The sequence below is a fragment of the Triturus cristatus genome, chromosome 10 (genome assembly GCF_964204655.1).
Source record: "Triturus cristatus chromosome 10, aTriCri1.1, whole genome shotgun sequence".
Lineage (NCBI taxonomy): Eukaryota > Metazoa > Chordata > Amphibia > Caudata > Salamandridae > Triturus > Triturus cristatus.
The window spans coordinates 426,241,223-426,261,553 of record NC_140593.1 but is presented as its reverse complement, the minus strand read 5'-3'; the positions used below and the strand labels follow the sequence as shown (position 1 = coordinate 426,261,553).

The window sequence follows — 20,331 nt, the reverse complement described above, 5'->3', positions numbered from 1 at the left end:
ATCGAAACAAATACAATGTTAGACATCCTGTAAACCTGAATATCCCTAAAGCATGCCCCTTCAAAAATAGTTTCTGTCAGCTTTTTCCTTGACAGGCGCAACACAAATCCCTTTGCAAAGGCTATGGAGCTTATTACGATGTTGGGTGGCCTTGCGTCCGCCCAACACCGTCACAGGAAAGGACCCGCCTGGCCATGGTCTGACATCCCAAATTTGATGCGAACGCTCATAAGCATCGGAAACATCCATTCTAGAGTGGAAGCTTGTGCTTCGACCGAATTAGGCCCGCAGCACAAGCTTCTATTGTAGAAGGGAGGTTTGCAAACATCCTTGCACCGTATGGCAGGCACCATGTGGAGCCTGCCACACGGTGCAGGGATGTTGAGGGAGGCACCATAGTTACCCCCAGGCCACATGACAGAGGGTGAGGGGGAAAGGGGGCCCTTCTAGGGGCCCAAAATGTTGCTTTTTGACAGCCTTTCCATGTTGGAAAGGCTGACATGGAATGAGTGTCAGAAACCGACATCAAAATTCTGATGGCGGAACCGCCGTCATTATGGGATTATGCTCTCATTCTGACGCCGCAGACGGTACCTCCACCCGATGCCTCTGCTGTCTGTGCCGTTGGTGTCGACCCACTGACATCATAATTATGCCCTGTCACTAATTCCATTCCTGACACAGAGGAGGACTATTTCATAATATACTTGCTGTGGAAATCATCTCTGTTTGTGGTAAGTATTTGGTACTGTTTTGTTTGTTTGTTATTGATTAGGCTCATTTTCTTTCTCAATGTTTTTATTGATTAGGCAAGGTTTGGATTTAGGATTGATGTGTTGTAATGTGAGAGGAATTTTGGTCACTAAATGCTATGAGCAACTTATTTATGTTGTGAAAGCATTTTGAAAAAAAAACTTGGAATTCTGAGAAATTGTGAGTGAATGTATACTAAATTAATACTGGCAAGATGGAAAATATCTGCATGTCTAAGGTTGCATTATATTGTTATAAAGGATAGTGGATGAAAGTATTGCTCTGTGCGTTGCTGTGGAAACAAGGCAGCTATTACCGCCCTCTCATACTGTTTTAAGGGTTTCTGAATCCACTTTGGTACAACTTTGTTCTTCGCCAAGAGTGCTGGAAGCAAATTAGGACATTGGCACCAAAGTTGACTATTTAGGGCACACTTATTGGGGAATTTATCCAGCATCGTAGAATCTTGGATCAGGAATTTACCCAGTTTGGGGCTTGTCAATGTAACTTCTGTGCTTCTAATTCTGGTGTTATTCTCAGATGTTGGATGCCTCAGTGTGGTAGCAGCCTGTGGGGTGGACTGGCATAGAAGTAGTTGGGTAGTGTGTCTTAGAGTGGAGTAGAGTGTCGTAATGTGGCATACAGTGGAGTAGAGTGTGTACAGTGGAGTGTAGGGGCATGGAGTATAGTAGAGTGTTGTACAGTGGCTTAGAAAATAGTAGAGTGTTGTAAAGTGGACTTGTATAGACTAGAGTGTGGGGTAAAGTGTTGTTCAGTAGAGTTAAAGGGAGTGGTGTAACACAGAGAAGAGTAAAGTATCACACAGGATAGTGACGTCCTGTCCAGTGCAGTGCCATTGAATAGAGTAAAGTGTAGTGGCGTAGCATAGACTGGAGTAAAGTATCATAGAGTGGAGTGATGTGTCGTGTCATACAGTGGAGGTGTGGAGATGTAAGCTGTGTCACAGAGTGTAGGAAACTGTCAGAGTTGAGTAGAGTGGAGTTCAGTGTTTTAGAGTGGAGTGAGGTACAGTGGAGTAGAGTGTAGTAGAGTGTGGTTCAGTGGAGTTGAAGAGAGTGAGGCATAGTCGAGGGGTATACAGTACCATTGAGTTGACTGGGGCAGAGTGGAGTAGACTCAAGTAGAGTGGAGCAGTGAGTTATAGAGTAGAGAGGAGTAAATTGTAGTGGAGTTGCATTGAGGGAGTTGTGTAGAATGTCATAGAGTGGAGCAGAGTCTGGTAAAGTGGTGTAGAGGGGATTACAGTGTTGTACAGTGACAAAGACCAAAATACAGTGTTGTACAGTGGAGTAGCATAAGGCGGAGTAGAGTTTGGAAGACTGGAGGCAAGTAGAGTTTCACTGAGTGGAGTAGGGTGTCATACAGTGGAGTAGACTCAAGTGGCATAGACTGGAGTGGTAAAGAGTGCAGTGCCATACAGTGTTGCATCGTAGAATGTCGCATCGCAAAGTATTGTGGGTACAGTGTCAAGGTGTAGAATCTTGTGACGTAGTCTCTTGTGGTGTAGAGTGGTGTAGTGTAGATTGGAGTGGCATAGAGTGAAATGACAATGAGTGGAGTGATGTGGAGTGGCATCCAATGGAATAACGTAGAGTTGAGTGGCATAGAGTGGGGTGGCGTACATTGGAGTGGAGTAGAATGGAGTGCCATACATTTGAATTGCATATAGTGGAATAGCATAGTGAAGTGGTATACATAGTGGAAATAGAGCAGAGCAGAGTGGCGTACAGTGGAGTAGCATAGAGTAGAATAGCATAGAGTAGAGTAGCATATATTGGAGTGGATATATTGTACTGGACTAGAATGGAGTAGCATAAATTGCAGTTAGGTAGAGTTGAATTGCATAGAGTGAAGTGGGGTAGAGTGGAGTAGCGTCCAGTGGAGTGGATATATATTGAAAGAGCATACAGTTTGGTAACGTAGAGTGGAATAGCACACAGTGGAGTGACATACACTGGAGTGGCATACACTGTAGTGGGGTAAAGTGGAAAAGCATAGAGCGGAGTGGCGTAGAGTGGTTTAGAGAAGAGTGGCGTACAATGGAGTGGCGTACAGTGGAATAGCATAGAGTAGAGTGGTGTTGAGTGAAGTAGCGCACAGTGGAATTAGGATAGCATACAGTGGAGGGGCATAGAGTGGAGTAGCATACAGTGGAGTGCCATGTAATGGAATAGCTTAGAGTGGAATAGCTTAGATTGGAGTAGCTTAGAGTTGAGTTGCTGACAGTGGAGTTGCATACAGTGGAGTGACATACACTGGAGTGGCATATAGAGTAATTCTATAGAATGTAGTGGTGTACAGTGGAGCAACATATAGTGCAGTGACATACAGTGAAGTGGTATACAGTGGAATAGCATGATGTGGAGTGGTGTAGACCGAAGTGGCATACATTAGTGTTGCATAGAGTGGAGTAGCGTACAGTGAAGTGACATACACTGGAACCGTGTAGAGTCGAGAGGCATAGAGTGCAGTTGCATAGAGCGGAAAAGCATGGAGTGTATTAGTGTACCAAGGAGTGGCATAGAGTGGAGATGTGTACAGTGGAGTGGCGTATGGAGAAATGGCGTACAGTTGAGTGTTATAGAGTGGAGTGGTGTACAGTGGAGTAGCATAAAGTGGAGTAGACTAGATTGGAGTCAAATACAGTGGAATACCGTAGAGTGGATTGGCATATAATGGGATACCATAGAATGGAGCGGCGTACAGTGGAGTGACATAGAGTGGAGTACTGTAGAGTGGAGTAGTGTAGAGGGGTGCAGGGTAGACTGGAGTGATGAAGGCTGAAGTGGCGTAGAGTGGAGTAGAATTCAGTGGAGTTGCATACAGTGGAATAGTGTAGAGTGGAGTGGCAGACAGTTGAGTGGCATGGAGTGGAATAGAGTAGAGTGGAGTAGCAAACAGTGAAGTGGCCTTGTAGTGGCATATAGCGGAGTGACCTAGACTAGAGTGGTGTACAGTGGGGTGGGAAAGAATGGAATAGCATACAGTGGAGTGGTGTGCAGTGGAGTAGCCTACAGTGGAGTGCCATGCAGTGGATTAACACAGAGAGAAATGGTGGAGAGTCGACTGGCAAACAGTGGAATAGGGTAGAGTGTAATGGCTAAAGTGGAGTGGTGTAGAATGAAATAGTATACAGTGGAGTGGCATAGAGTGTAGTTGCATACAGCGGAATAGAGTAAAATGGAGTGGTGTGGAGTGGAGCAAAGGGTGTAGAGTGGAGTGTAGAGTGGAGTGGCGTAGAGTTCATTGGTGTACAGTGGAATGTCATAGATTGGAGTAGCATAGAGTGGAGTGGCGTATATTGGAATAGCATAGAGTGGACTGGCGCAGAATGGAGTGGAGTGGTGTAGAGTGGATTGCTGTAAAGTGGAGTGCCAATATAGTCAAATAATGTACAGGGGAGTATCATAGAGGGGTGTAGCGTACTTTGGAATAGTGTAGAGTGGAATGGCATGAAGTGGAATATCATATAGTGAAGTAGCATAGAGTGGAATAACATACAGTGGAGTAGTGTATGGTGGAGTGGCGTACAGTGGTGCAGTGTAGAGTGGCGTGGCATATGGATGTTCATGAAATCTAGCAGGAATGCACAATAAGGTGTGCAGAGTAATGCAGTATAGCGATCTTCCTAGCATTTCTACAGATTTACCAGCAACCCAGGGCCAAGCATGGTGGCCATGTATTTCTCAGTAAATGTGACTTAAGTACTGCATTGGCATACAAGACTATGCGTGGCGCAAGAGCAATGCAATACAATAGTTCATCTGGGCCTTTGTCACATATTTGGTCATGGCATACCACCGCAACTTCGTGGTATACTGTGGTACATGGCAATAACAAGGCAGTATGTGAGTGGCTAAAGGCTATGTTTACAAAATTAAAAGGCAAGCATATTATTTTTACTACACTTTGCCAGTTTTCTGGGTTGGGGCTTAGATATGAGTAAGTAGTAGGTTGTATTGTTGTTCCCTATCTATTAACACTTTATTAAAGTGGTAATATGTATGTAAATGTATTCATAGTTTTTGATATATTTTTGAAAACGTTTATGAAGTACCACATTAGTACTTAGGAAGTAGTGTGTTTTTTGAAAACTAAACTTAAAAAAAAAATGTAAGTAAGGAATAACGTTTATAAAAAATTGAAAATACACTGTAGTGCACTATTTTTGTGAAATATTGCCTAGCAGAGTGTATTTAATTTTTTTTTATGTTTTAAAAAAATGTTAATTACATCCCAGCAAGTACTGTGGTACTCTATGATTTTATTTGTTAAACATATAGACACTGTTAAATAATTTCCCCTACCTATTACTATTTTTAAAAAAGTGGTAATAGGTAGGGAAAAATAGAAAACCTAATACTTTCCGACAGACAAGGTGTGCTTAAAACAAATTGGCTGCCTTTAACTTTGTAATGGCAGTCATTACCTACTCACATTGGCGTGTAAAATGGTATTTCACAAAACTGCAGCAACAACAGATATCACAAAGCTAAAATACCTTATTACTTAAAAAATACTTACCCTACTTACCTATAACATCCCAAAGATATTATCTGCACACCATAATGTATAATCCTGCCAAATTTCATGTACACCCAACTGGGCATTTGGCTGCTACATGTACAAAGTCTATGGAAATTGCATTGGGGCCAAACGCATTTTGGAATCCCCCTTTTTTCTGTGCACCCCTTTGTACCCATTTAGACTGTGTTCTGGGTTAGTGCCTTAGATATATATATATAGATAAGTAGCAGGGTTTATTTTTTTTCCCTACTGCAATACTAGCAAGGAAATACTGTGGTACTTAAAAAAAATAAAAAATATGTTAAAAAATAAAAAATATACTGTACTACACTATATTCAGCAAATATAGGGTACTATGGTGTATTTTCAATTTTGTACTTATTTAATTTGCTTTTTTGTGTGGTAATTCAATATTGAGATTTCAAGAAAAAACAATGCCAATAGCTCCCAGAAGGGTTCAGCAATCCATAAAGACTGAAATACAATGAACGGTTACGACTGTCAGTGGTAACACAAGGGCTCAAAATAGAAGAACGCAACTAAACAAACAAGTAGATAGTGACTAGGATGGACGAGGGCTGAATACAAAAAGATAAATCAATAAGGAGGGTAGGATGGGAACAGAAGGGGAAGGGGGCAGCAGAGTTGTATTAGCAAGTTGGAACGCAAAGTGGAGGGAATGAAGGAGGTATAGGGGAGAAGAAGATGGAGGGGAGAGGGGCGGGTGAGGGAGACGGGGACAGAAGGAGGAGTAAAAGTGGGGATGAAAGAGGAGACTATATAAATATATTTATATATATTTAAATTGCAAAACAACACTTAACCACTCTCTAGTTCTCTTTAAAACCCAGGATACGGGCTAAGTGCCTATTTGAACAATATGGTAGGGCTGTGGTACTTATTTGAAAACATATAAAGTAATAAAGCAACTCTTACTTTCCTTTACTCATAAACTTGCTCATCCCTTCCTACACCCTTTTTATTAAATTTTTTTTATTGATTTTATTTTTAATTGTAGAAGAGGTGCATAACATGGTTTCAAATGCATACAAAGTGCAACAGTAAACCACAACATTGAATGGTGCAATAGAAAGAAAGAATGTGAGGTAGGAGGGGAGGACGGGTGGGCCTACACACTTATAAAACAGTAGAAGGCTATACTTACACTTAAAAGCTATAACACAGCCAAAGTGTGGTCTAAACAATATAGCTGCCTTTTACTTTGGTAAGGGCCAATCATATACTGTCATCAGCCAATCATATACTGTTTTGTCATTGGCATGTACCACAGCATACCGCAAAGTTCCTGTGGTATAGTGCAGCCCAGTATATCACTTAGGTTTTGTGCTTCCTGGGCCTGATGCATAATGGTAAACGTATTCGTTTCTGTAGGTTTAGCAAAGTTTGTTATGCACTAAAGCATTTTAATGGTAGTATCTTTACAACTGCAAAGTTTCCATACATAAAATGATAGGGCTTTCCTTAAAGTACTCCCTGTAGGAAAGTGGGTTTCTCTTGCAGTAACCCACCCACTTTTTGCCAGATTTCTGATGCACTTTGACTTGGGTCCCTTCCAAATCAAGTTCCCAGGGCCTGTGTACTTTCCCAAAACTATACATTTATACCCCCAATTGGCACCTCACTGGCCACATGTAAGTACCTTGTAAAAGGTACCATGAGTACCAAGGGCACTGTGACCAGTGTAGCCCTCTAAGGACTACAGCCCATATTGTGCAACCCTTAAAGGTCCTGTGCCCTAGCACACACAGACTGCCATTGTAGGCTGCGTGTTTTAGTGCAGAGAAAAGTGAAGAGTCGACATGGCACACATACCTGTGTGCCATGCCTGCAACCCACTGTCTATGGTATAGGTAAGACACCCCCCTATCTGGGTGCACTATACCACTGATGAGGGCTCAGTTGCATGAGCACTGTACCCCTACAGTGTCTAAGTCCATTCTTAGACATTGTAAGTGCAGTAAAGCCATAAAGAGTATATGGTTTGTGAGATTGTCATTACAAACTCCACAGCACCATAATGGCTTTACTAAATTCTGGGACATTTGGTAGTAAACATCTCAGCATAATAAACCAACACTGATGCCAGTGTGGGATTTATTATACAATGCACTCAGAGGGCATCCCAGAAATGCCCCCTGAAAAACATCCAGCCTCTGGTGGATTACCTGACTGGTAGACACCAGCCTACCACCACGAGACAAGTTTCTGGACCCCTGAGGTGGGAGCCTTCACTCCCTGGGCCCAGAAACAAAGCCTTTCCTGGGGGAGGTGTTCTTTTGCTTATTAGCCACATTACACAGAGCAAAATGTGGGGATACCAGTCAGGGTAATGTATTTTTTGCACATTTGCATTATTCTGTTGAAGAAGGGATTATTGTAAAATTGATGAGTTGTTGAGGAAAGATGGACGCAAGGAATTACGGCTCAGAGAGTTACTGATGAGTCCATGGCAGCTAATTGGAAAGTATGATCATTTCCCCACCCTTCCTAATACTTTGTTAGTGCAGAGGGTGGCATTGTCTGAAAAAATGAATGAATATATGAATGACTTTTCCTGAGTAGTGCACACAGTGAACTTAATTACCAACACACTTTTAATATTTGAATGATAAGGTAAGCAGACACATGGAGATGAACATATTTGGTTACAATTATACAATATGTCAAGTGATATGTGGCCTGAATTTGAAACAAAGTCAAATGCAGTTACTAAGGGCCTGATTGCAATGTCGGTCGGAAGAGCATCCGACCGTCACGTCGCGGAATGGCACTGCCCGACTATTAGTCGGCAGTCCACCGCAGCATTAGGATGCGACAGCCCTGTGAGCATTCAGATACATCCATTTTCCCATTGCAGGGTGTGCGGCAGCCGTAAAAGGGCCGCAGCACAAGCTGCAACAGAAAAATGTATGGTTTCAAACATCCCTGCATCGTGTGGCAGGAACCATGGGGTACCTGGCACTTGGTGCCGAGATGTTTGGAGGAACCATAGTTGTCCCCCAAGCCCCACTGAGGAGGGCCGGGGGAAAGGGGGCCCTGCTAGGTGCCCCCAAAGTCACTTTCCACTTTCATTTGTCATGGGCAGGTAGAAAGCAACATCGTAATCCCGACAGCGGAGCCGAGGCGGGCACCGCTGTAATTTTTGGTTTACTATTCCGCCTGCTGCCATGACGGGCTCTGTGAGCCTGTCGGAAGCAGAGCTGAATTCCCCTGCGTGTTTCCCACCAACCGCCAGTATTGTTATCTGGCGGTAGGACGGAAATCCATGATGTCAGGCAGAAGGCCTCCAATGAGCTGTCAGATGGCTTTCCACTCGACATCATAATTAGGGCCTGAAATATTTGAAAATACCAATCGTAACAAACAGATTCAGCAATATTACTTTCATTATAATTCATTGATTTGGAAATTCACCATTTGCAACAAATTCAAGAAAAACAAAAGAAAATCTAAAAATTCAAGACTAGACTTAAATGCAATCTATTGTTAGTGTTTTTTAATGTTTCATTTAAAAATCACTACTGTACCTTGTCTGATTGCTTGACAAGCATAATGCAAAGCAACCAAGGAGGATGAACATGCAGTGTCAAGCGTAAGTGATGGTCCACTGAGGTCAAAGCAGTAAGAAATCCGGTTTGCAGCGATGCTCATTGCAGTTCCAGTTCCATTGTAATGGTCTGCACCGGATGGATTTTCATTTAACAACAATTCAAAATCTCGGTTCATGAGTCCTGTAGAGAAGAGATACCATGTGATTTTCTAGATTTAATTCAGAAATTATGAAGAGCACAAAGAGCTGTGAATAGGATGGAGCTAAGAAACTTAGATTTTGTGAAGGACCACATTTTTAAATGGCATAACATTTTATAGCTCAAGCTCATAATTATGCAAATTGTGGCTCCTAGAAATAGTATTATCTACAAATTGTAGAGGCAGAGTCATCAGAAGTGGAATGGTATGATATTTTACAATCTGCATGGTTGGCTTTTACTAAGAACTAATTTCAACACAAAATCTATTCATAAGAATTTAACATAGGCAACATTTGAAAGTATTGTGCAAACAGTGTAGGTGGCACATTGTTTAGGTGTTGAGGTGCTATGAACTGTGAACAAGAATTGAGAAAATTAAATGCTGCAAAGAAGCACAGTGGTTGCTGTCTGAGCATTATTTTCCAAACAATCTTCTGGTTTTAAGATGACCATGTTTAAAGGCCTACAGCTGCATACTGTTTGGGGTCTTCCTTGGGATACAAGTAACAGTGGGTTGTCATTTGTATCACAATTTAGCATTAAGCCTGGTGTAGCAATGAGCTATCAATCACAGCGAGTAGTGAACGCTTATGATTTCTATAATTACGTGGTCTCATGAAATGGTACATGGCATCTGTGCAGGCCCACTCATGTTATGCCTGCAAAGAGAAGCTAACCAACAATGCTCTTATGGTAACTGCTTTCACATAAGAAATTAATTTTTGTTAAAACACTTATGGTTTTATCTCTTTGTAAGAGGAAACTAATTAAATTAACTTTTTACATGTACTATTGCCTACTGATGTGTCAGGGAAGTAACTTACCATGGGTTGCAAAACCATTTAGAAGATATAAATATCTCCCATGGGGGCCCTCTTTAATTGGTTACATTATACCCAGGGTCGCCCTGCTCATATCATAAAGATTATGTTAATGGTCATGGTTGGGTATGATGAAGAGGAGGTAATGGCAGCTAGGTTATCACATAGATCCACTGAAATTGCATAGAGGCCAATGAACAAAAGCAATTTTGAGTATGGGAAATAGTGCTACAGCATTACTACTCTACATATCCTCAATTTTATCACATGTCTCCAGCTGGACATCTTCATTTACCACTGTCCTGCCTCTTATTGCATTATTGCAGAGATGTCGGCACACATAGGGATACGTTTTTGCAGTGAATGTGGGAGACACTGTTGGAGACAATGGAGAATATTTACTATCAAATTGGTTTGATTGAGGGAAATATGGGGAGGGCTTAATAGAGGTAAAGCAGATATCAAAACACACCCACACAAGAGTAAGACAATTGCTATGCACAAAAGTCACACTTAAATCTGCTATTGTAATTCTACTGACAAAAAAGGCTTGAATAGTCTTCAGACAGTCCTTGAAGTAAATCAAGCACCATATATAGTCGGTCATTGGTACAGCAACACACTCCCATAGAAATCAATGGATGCAAGGAATAATAGTAATGCCACACAGGAAAAACTAGGAGAACCCAAATGCATTTTTTAAATAATTGAATACATTTTTATTCAATCTAAACTTTTGCATGTCAGTCATTCTGTCAGTCAGTCAAATACTTTAATTCTGCTAAAAGCCATAATAAGATAAAACATCAACAACAGAAACAAATACATGCATTCCAATAAGCGATACAAAATGACAAGAAATTAAAATATGCATTATTCCAAAAAACAGGAACACTTTCAAATCCTATAAAACCTAATCACTTTATATTGCACAACTTTTGCATGTATTTAATTGAAGTCTGAAAATAAACTCAACATTATTTTAGCCTCAAATTCTATAAAACACATATTCCAACAAGGCTTCATGTGTATGCACACCTGCTACTGGTTGGGGAGGGGAGAAGTTAAAATCTTGGCTCCCCTACACTTATCAACAGGTGCAATTCATTATAGCATCAGCCAATCACTCACAGGCTGCCCATGTTGGTGTATATCACTGTCACCCTTTCCCTCATTTTGAGAATACATTTTTTATGGAGGAAAGAGAGGATTTACATATAAGCCGGGGCAAAATCTCAATTACGCCTCACTAATTGGAGTGAAATGGTAATTCTGCAGTACTCTTTCATTCAGAATTACTGATGATGAAATAAAACCAACTCGCATGATTGAAATTAATTTGGGGGGAGAAAATCATACTGCGAGAGGACATTTACAAATCGCCTGCATGCACTAATGTTTATCTTCTGTTGCATTTAGTGCTAGTTTCTTAACCCAAAATGCATCCTCGTGTCCAACTAGTACTGAATGCTGGTTGTAAGCTAGAGGAAAATTCGACCGCACATATTTAGCAAGCACAAGCAGCTGCTCACATTTGCTATTCCTGTTCTGTTGCATTTCTTAGGTTTCTTAGCTCAATAGGCATCCTTGCATTAGTTTTCGACAAAAGTGGGCATTTTCCTGCTAAGAAAATAATACTAAATGCATAATAATTTTTTTACCGTATTTCAGTGAAATCTCGCAGAATTTATTGGCAATTCTGCCTGATTAGCTAATGACGATGTTTGTGACAGGTACTGAAATTCATCACTACCGAAGTGCATCAGTTTATCACCCTCACAGTTGGAAATATTCGTTCTATGGCTATTGCTGACAGATCACTTTTTCTGGAATCAGTGGGTGTTAGAGGCTGTGTATGACGAAGAAGTGTGTGAATTCTGCCTATATGTGAAGAGTGACTGAAGGAAAGATGGCATGAATCGTGGTACAAGAACACGTTGTGAAAAAGTTGTGTTGAGTTATTACCTGGCATTAGATTGCAGTTCTGTAGAACAAGCTGGCCATAAAGGAGGTCAAGGCGCATAGTGGTGAGGATATGCACCTCAAAGGAAATGGGACGAAGATGGGATACAGGTCCGCCTCAATGAACAGCATTTGCCACCTTTAACCTGGAGAACTTATTCACCCATTTCCTCTCATCTTGCCACATTTTCTTGAGGTCTCCCACAGTGCAGTCCTCCACCACCAATGCACTGACATAGTCTATCAAGTCTGCCACATGGCTTCCGTCCCCACTTCCCTGAAGGTGCATGGAGACATATCAATTAGTACCTTGCAGCGATCAGCTACAGAGGTAACTATAAGGCCTGCCTCCCACTTAGTGAAGCTCCTCTTCTGTTGGACTGGGGCAAGCTGCATATTGGGGTTTGGGAGTGTTGTGTGGCATTCTGTTAGTGAGGCAGTCCTAGGGGAATAGGGTAGAACCTAGATTGTGATGTATGTTTATGCGATCCCAGGGTTAACATATGTCAAGCGTGTGACATTGTGATAACATGTATAGTGCTTCCCTATCTAACCACGGTCAAATCGGGATCTCCATTGGACCCTGCACCTCTTAACATCTTAAAGCTGGCAGCATCTCTGGCGGCTCCCATTATGACCAGTCTGATCAATTCCTCCCTCTCATTGGGGATTGTTCCCCCCGAATGGAAGAGAGCTATGGTAAAAGCCCTGCTGAAAAAGCAGAACTTGGACCCGGCAGAGTTGGGCAATTATCGTCCTATCTCGTTCCTCCCAGCAATGGGCAAAATCGCAGAGAAAATTGTTAACCATACACTTTCTACGTTCCTGGAATCCAATAACCTGCTCCACCCCTCACAAACGGGCTTTCACCCACGCCAAGGCACCGAGACCGCCTTATTAGCGGTTGTGGAGGAAGCAAGGAAGATTCTTGACTTAGGAGGCACAGCCGCCATAATACTCCTCGACCTAAGTGCGGTCTTCGATACGGTGAATAACCATACCCTGGCTCACCGTCTCTGGAATTTAGGAGTGTCCAGCAAGGTGTTATCGTGGCTCCTCTCCTTCTTGGTGGACAGGTGTTTGCTGGTGACACATTGTCTAAACCCGTCCCCCTCAAGTGTGGAGTTCCACAGGGCTAATCCTTGAGCCCAACCCTTTTTAATGTCTATATGCATCCTCTTACGTCAATGACACTCAGCTAGTGGTGGCTCTGACCCAGGCCGACCACTTGCCCCCGAACCTCCACAACTGTCTTGAGGAAGTCACTAAGTGGATGAACCTATCCCACTTAAAACTCAATGGCGACAAAACTGAGCTCATGTTACTTGGCAACCGGCTGAATTTCAAAGCCAACATTATGTGGCCAGCTTGTATGGGTTTAACACTCATCCCAAAAACAGATATAAAAAGTCTGGGTGTCTGGTTGGACTAAGACCTTTCATTCAAAGTTCAAGCCAGGAAAACCGCTGCTCTTTGTTTTGGCTTGCTAAGAATTATCCGCAAAGTTCTGCCACTACTACCGGACCAAGCTAGAAAAACTCTGGTCCAGGCTCATCCTATCCAGGATAGATCATGGTAACGCCCTCTATTTGGGCGCCCCCAACCATGTCATCTCAAAACGGTAGATTGTGCAGAAGTCAGCTCCAAGACTGCTCACAGGAACCCAGAACCGATGTTGAGCAAAACCGGCACTTTGCATACTCCATTGGCGACCGGTGCAGGAAAGAATACATTTTAAGGCCCTGTGTGTTGCCCACAAGTCCCTAGGTGGAAATGGGCCACCTATTATTAAATCTATGATCTGCCCTTACAAGGCCAAAAGAAGCCTTCGCTCGGACGAGTTGTACCTTGCAGTGGTACCAAGGGTCAAGAAGGCCAGAGGTGAAGGCCGGCGTTTCTCATACAATGCCTCCAAACTGTGGAACAGTCTGCCACTGCAGTTGCGTAAACAATCCAACCCCCTAGCCTTTCGTAGACAACTTAAAACCTGGCTCCTTCAATAGAAGGTAGGCCCTACTCTAGTGTTCACTCAGCGCTGGGATGCTTCCGGGTAGCCATGTGCTATATTAAAAACCCTTCTATTCCATTCTTTTCTATTCTATTCTATTCTATTCTATTCTATTCTATTCTATTCTAATCTACCATCTATTCCAAGAAATCCCTTGTAAGAAAATTGATTATTAGTTAGGAAGAATGTGAGTCCTTTCAAACTAATAAGTAGACAGTCTTGCCAGGTTCAACACAAAGGTTCAATAAATAAACTTGGACTCAACCCCTGATAACTATGGCACAGAGCAAATAGGCTTACCTTAAGGAAAAGGGTGCAAATTATTTAGCAGTAACAAAACAATTAGAAAGTCCAAACACAACAGAATATAAATACCACAGCCACTTTCGAAAAACAGAGACATACACTTTTTAAATTTAGTGAGGGGAACCAGAGATATGACTTTTTAAGTTTTCAAGCAAAAATTGCCAAGAAAAATTAAAGCAGCAATCAGATGTCACTGTTTATGGCTGACAGGGACCTAGGTGCAATTTCAGGCCCATCGCAATGGAGCGGAGGTCAGATACATCAAGCTGGCCATTCCAGTCAAAGTTTTGACCTTTTGAAAAAGTATTTTTTATGGAAGTAGAAATCATCTAGCAGTACGAGGATGAAGGTTGCATTCACCAAAGTCCTCTTGTAATAGGATAGCTGTTGGAAGAGGTACCGCTGAAGCTATTGGTTTTGGCGAGAACAACTTTGAGTTGGAAAATTTACATTTCAAGCCCGCCAAAGTCTGCTCATAAGCAAAGGCCACTAGCAAAAATCAGTCCAGATTCAGTAGTAACTGATCACTCCAGGAAAGGTACTGCTGTAGCTTTCTGTGTCCCTCTAGCAACACAGGAGTTCAGCCAAATGACACATGGGGTCCACTTCTCAGCCCTAGGTAGAAGTGGACGCAGGTCCTACACTTCAGGTCTCCACACAGGTCAAAGACAGTGGGTCCAGTCCTCTTCTGTTCATGCACAGGTCCAGATGTGTTCTGTGGAGTGCTACTATTGTACAACTCACTTGCCAGTGAGTGGTGGTGACTACTGGCTGCTCCCTAACTAATAAGAAAAAGGTTCCCAAGAGCATACATTCTCACATTAGCAGCACATCATGTTTTACTTACTGCAAACCATTCTTGAGTGCACTAGTGTCAGAATTCCCACATGACTGAACCCTTATGCCTCTAGAGGAGGCTGGTGGACCAGCTATAGGTATGTCTAAGGAAGTTAGCAGTCCCTCCTCCTCGACCACACCAAACTGGTTCTGGGACCACAGCCCCATTCCACTTCAATAGAAACCCTTTTTCCCAGGACTCAATTTAAATTTAACTATGAATGGGCAGGCCTCACCCTTGTATCTTTCAAGTTAATTATATTCCTGAGCCCTTCCTAATTGCCCTTCCTGAGCTGAGATGAGTCACATTCCTCATACCTAGGTCTTCTTGCCAAAAGGCCTAAGCTATTGTCTCTGGTCTGTAAGCATTTTTCACAGTTCATCAAGGGAAAGCACGGACAGGGTTGTGGCTATTGCAGGCAAGCTAAAGGCACAGCTAATTAGTCTACAGAAGCTTTCTCTTCCAGACAATCTACAGTACGCATTGTATGTTAGGTAGGTTGCACCCTGTGGGGCCTTAAAGCATATACACAGTACATCAGGGTAGTCAACCATGATTTATTTTATCGTGCCCCTCACTGTAATCTTAACCCAAGTCGTGAGGCCCCTAGAAGGCTGGCCCTTGCCTGCTATGCTGGCGACCTTGGTATAGTTCGATTAGCCAACATGGAATTGGGTTGTAGGGACCATGTCTATTGAAAGAGGCACACATCATACTGTTCAATAAACTCACACCAGTCTGGATGTACTAATTTGGGTCCCAGGCCAGCCACATTCCAGGAGATAAATTGGAACTTCCCAGGGACACCTGGAACAACACTGATTGGATATGTTGGAAGATTCTCTGGCTGACCTTCAGGGCAATTGGGGGCATGGAGCAACCTATTGTGAACTATGATGGGAGACACTCAGTTATCCATTACCTCATTGGCCGGAATCATTCCACGGCCTCCAGGTCAGTCAGGACAGAGAACTTAATAAAACAGGCAACATGACCTGGTGCGGCCATAGGGCATTGGCGTTTTGCTGGAGGGAGGAGAGGTGGCTTTTAAAATAATCCAAGAGGGAGAGCAACTACCTTTGTTTCAGCAAGGTTGTGAAGTGCTTTATTGCTCGGGATAATATGTACACATACAGATCTACGGAAATTTGAAACAACGCAGTCCCCTTCAAAGTCTTTCTTAGACTGCACCACCGATCTCACCCTTCTGGCCATTATAATTTCATTCAGTCCCCAGGCATTAAAATGCTTATGCTTGGAGAGCCAATCAGCAGACTTATTGTGTTGTTTGTCCCAAGACTCATGCTGCCCAACCTTCAATGGAGGAACCCTAGCCAAAATCAGAACATAGGGACAAGGTGTGGGAAGTCTCAGGTTGTCGGGACTTGAGGCATACAAATACCTAACAGGGGCCAGTGTGGGCGATGCCATAGTGGGCGGGCCAGGGGGATTATATTGATCTGTGGGCGCGCTCTAGATTGAATTACTCCACTGCCATGGTTGGCATCAACTGTGGATGGTCTAGGGGTCTTCTCAGCTAGATGGACAGGGATATGGATAGTGGTATCAGTAAGGGGGTTGCTATGAGCTGTGATCCTGAGAGTTGGTGGGGAACAAGTAACGGGACAAACCCTTGTGCACTTTATGTGTTCATACAAGGATTTGTAAAAGGCAGGAAGCACAGAGTTTTCAAGATTATCCAGACGGTCCATCACTGGTTTCAGTTTATCCTCCAGTATTTCCCCAAATTTGTCGCACTGTGCCACATGGGTCAGGGAATCCAGAGAGTCTATGAACTGTATGGTGTCGATCTGGCATTCTGATTTTTGGTACAACAAAACAGGCATTGGATGGATCCATGTGAGCAGTTGGTTCGTAGGGTTCACAGATGCTTTGGTAGCAGGGGGCTGTTTCCTCTTGCTGTCCTCATTCTTTCTAAGTTGAAATTTACTCTTGACCACTAAAATAGGGGCCTGTTGCTGCAATGGGGGGATGCCCAGAGATGGCTCTGGATGGGCTGCTGCTTTACATCTAATGTCCGGCCCAGTGGGGACTGGCACGAGGGAGGCCCTCATTTCAAAGTTACTGGCGATTGGGGTATCTAAGATGAGGAAAGGACCAAGCGCTCTACAGTTAAGGGAAAGTCTATGTTCATTCAATTCGATCTCGTTGCTGACAATCCTGACAACCTGCTCCAGCATACTATTGATCGAGACAGAAGGGCATGTAACATTACCACCATCTTTGGGCTTTTCCATGGTTATCTGTCAAAGTGTTCGCCAAGCCAACCAATCCGCCAGACCAGGCTGTAGGAAGGAATGAGGGAAAGTCCCTACCCCAGCAATGCAGCCACAACATCCCAACTGCAGAGAGTAGTCAAGGAGGTCAAGGGGATCAATCTGACCAGAGAGGAGTGACTGAGAAGTGTTGAGCTCTCACAGTGATGAGAAGAAAGAGCACAAAGGTCAGAATTAGCCAATCAGAACGCCCCTTGCAGGGAAACAAATTAACGGATCTGGTGTCTAATAAATGAAAAAGTAGTTGAACATCTAGGCAACATGATGGACCACTATTGTAAAGAGAATACCGCGGAGACAACTGACGCAGTGCCGAGATGAGAGGCCACAATAAGGGAGGTGATAATAGCGAATTAAGTAAGGGACAAAAGAGAAAGATCCCACAGCGGCCTAGAATTAGAAAGGGAACTCATTGAAATTGAGAAAGACTACATCAGGCAGCGAGAAAATAGTAAATGTAATGGCTGACTGCATGCAAAAGTCTTTGCAGATGAACCAACAACACCAGAGTGGGAGTTGCAGGACTTAATTCGAGACTGCCCCTGCAAACAGTTGGTGAAGTCTAGAGCACTAGAAGTAGAAAGTAAACTAACACAAGAGGAAATACTCCAAGCACTTATACAATTCCATTGTGGGGAAACTTCAGACCCAAATGGGCTACCGGCAGATTTTTTAATGGGAATGGCAAAAAAAGTTTGGACCCCACTATATGAAATGTACAGGGACGCATACCGATGGGGAGAACTCTCTAGAGATGTATGTACTGTAAGAATCACAGCCACCCTTAAAGCAGGTAAAGCCCCAGCTAGGTGGAATTCCTACAGACAATTTCTCTTCTCAACAAGGACAACAAAATCCTAGCGAGGGTACTAATAAACAGACTACAGTGCATTATTTCTAATCTGGTACTTGAGGACCAGAATGGGTTTATATCCCAGAGATCCCCCAAATTCAATTTATAACACGTCTGTAACAACATTACAGTAGCCGACACACTAGACTTACCCCTGGCAAATGAGCCCCTGAACGAGAATAAAGTGTTCTATTCCATAGAAAGGCCCTTCCTGTTCACCATTATGAAGACAATAGGACTTGTATCAACATTTCTAAAATGGATGGACTCCTTTACACAGACCACACAACTAGGCTGAAAGTGAATTGAATCCTATTCAGAGAATTACCCATTCAGAAGATCATGAGACAAGGGTGCCCCTTGTCACTGATGCTCTTTGCCCTCGAAATAAAGGCCCTAGCTGAGTGGATCTGTGTAAATGCCTAATTATGGTGCTGATATTAGGGTGACACCTGGAAGACCAGATGTCATTGTACAGTGATTATATTCTCCTATAAATAACAGAACTAGAAACATCCCTAGTGAGGCTCAGATATTTTTTACTAAACACGGGAATTACTTGGAATAACTTTGGAGAAATCCCTAATTGTTCCTATAGGGAACTACACAGCCAGAGGAACCTTACCTTTGCCTCTGAGAGTTGTGACTCACCATTTCAATGGTACACCATATGGAGAACCCTGGGTTCCATTTTGGGAAGCCCAGTCCTGCCTGGTCAATACATGAGGAGGAGAGGAATCTCCTTGGACATATTTGTGTATAGCTGCATTCATGTGAGTTGGGTGGGATACACACTGAAGGGGAAAGGAAAAGACTCCCTTTACACTTTAAAATACTGCTCTTTGATTCAGTGATAAAGCACAAGGAAGGGACCTTGACACATCTCAGAAAGACAAATTGGCTTATAAGGGAATCATAAAGAGTAGGGCTGGGATTGGGTTTAACCATTTGATCCACCTATCACTGTGGCTGACATCCAGGTGTGAACTATGGTGGTGTTGCGGGATAATGAACTTCGAAGTCATGCCTGCTATGACAGACATCTTCTATGAGCAAAGAGGAAAGAGAGAAGTGTCCACTTCAAATGAAGCAGAACCCCAAAATAAAACCTCAAAGACCCAGACCGTAAATCACATTTGGTGTCTAGGAGGTTCAGGCCCTAAAAATGTGTCATCTGGCAAGCAACCAGACAGGCTGTGTGAGAAGGGAAAGCTCTACAAGACTTTTGCCGGTGACCTGGACTGGAAGCCAAGGCCTGCTAGGAGCCAAGGCGTGCTATTCTCTCTGCTTGGTGAAGGGACATCACCTAGGAAAAACAAGACTACCTGCCCTGGGCCTGGAGCACTCGTGCCTGTCTACTTGCCAAGACCAGAATGACATGTGAGGAACAGGAGATCGTTGAAGGGAGTAAGGTCCAGTGGGCGCTCTACCGTGACAACTCCCTGTGCAACGTGTGAACCGATCGGGCCGTAGCCCGTGTGCAGGACAGTTTTCGGCGATCCCAGGATATGGCCACCATAGACTGAGCAAAGTATCAAGTGATGTGCGAAAGGGACGCCAAACCCCACAGTGCTTTGTTGGGTTGAGCCCGTATGCCAGAGAGAGGCTGCTGTGGTGTTGGTGACTGAACCTGTATATGTTGCATCCAGACAGTACCACAGCAAGCCCATGTGCCAGGAGAGGCTGCCAGGACCAAATTATCAAAGACTTAGGGCCATCACCTGGGTCCAGTCTGCCCCTAGCAGGTCTAGCCGTACTGAGAGATCTGCCTTAACTGGTCCCTAAGGACCAGGAGGACGCCGAGGAGTATGACTTGCGTGTCTCCAGTTGGGAGCCAAAGGATTTAATTACCCCCCCCCACCCACTAGTGAGAACTTGACTTATCACATTTCTGTGACACTGGAAGCTGCTCCGATCACTGGGGAGAGCTAGCCATGCCACTCCGGAGAGTGAGCATGCACCCGCCTGATGCAGCCGCTTGTACCACGAGCAGCCCTATTTCTCTGAGCCATATGGAGCACGAATATAATGGTCATGTACAGGAATGGAATGATCCCAGTTTTACAAATGGACCTGGCTGTGCAAGTGTATGGGACAAACGTTGGTGTCTCACTTATAATCCGTGAATTACATAAAGCTGGTTGCTGCTTAGCCTGGAGAGAGGGAGCTGGG

At 43.5% G+C, this 20,331-nt stretch overlaps 1 protein-coding gene across 2 annotated transcripts in view; it reads right to left on the bottom strand.

Moving 5' to 3' along the window:
• Window positions 1-20,331, bottom strand: part of LOC146789562 (uncharacterized) — a 127,836-nt gene that overhangs the window by 33,008 nt on the left and 74,497 nt on the right. For both annotated transcript variants that reach the window (XM_085631762.1, XM_085631763.1), the window contains exon 5: window positions 8,850-9,053. In XM_085631762.1, coding sequence (XP_085487888.1) covers window positions 8,850-9,053 — 204 coding nt within the window. The remainder of the gene's footprint in view (window positions 1-8,849; window positions 9,054-20,331) is intronic.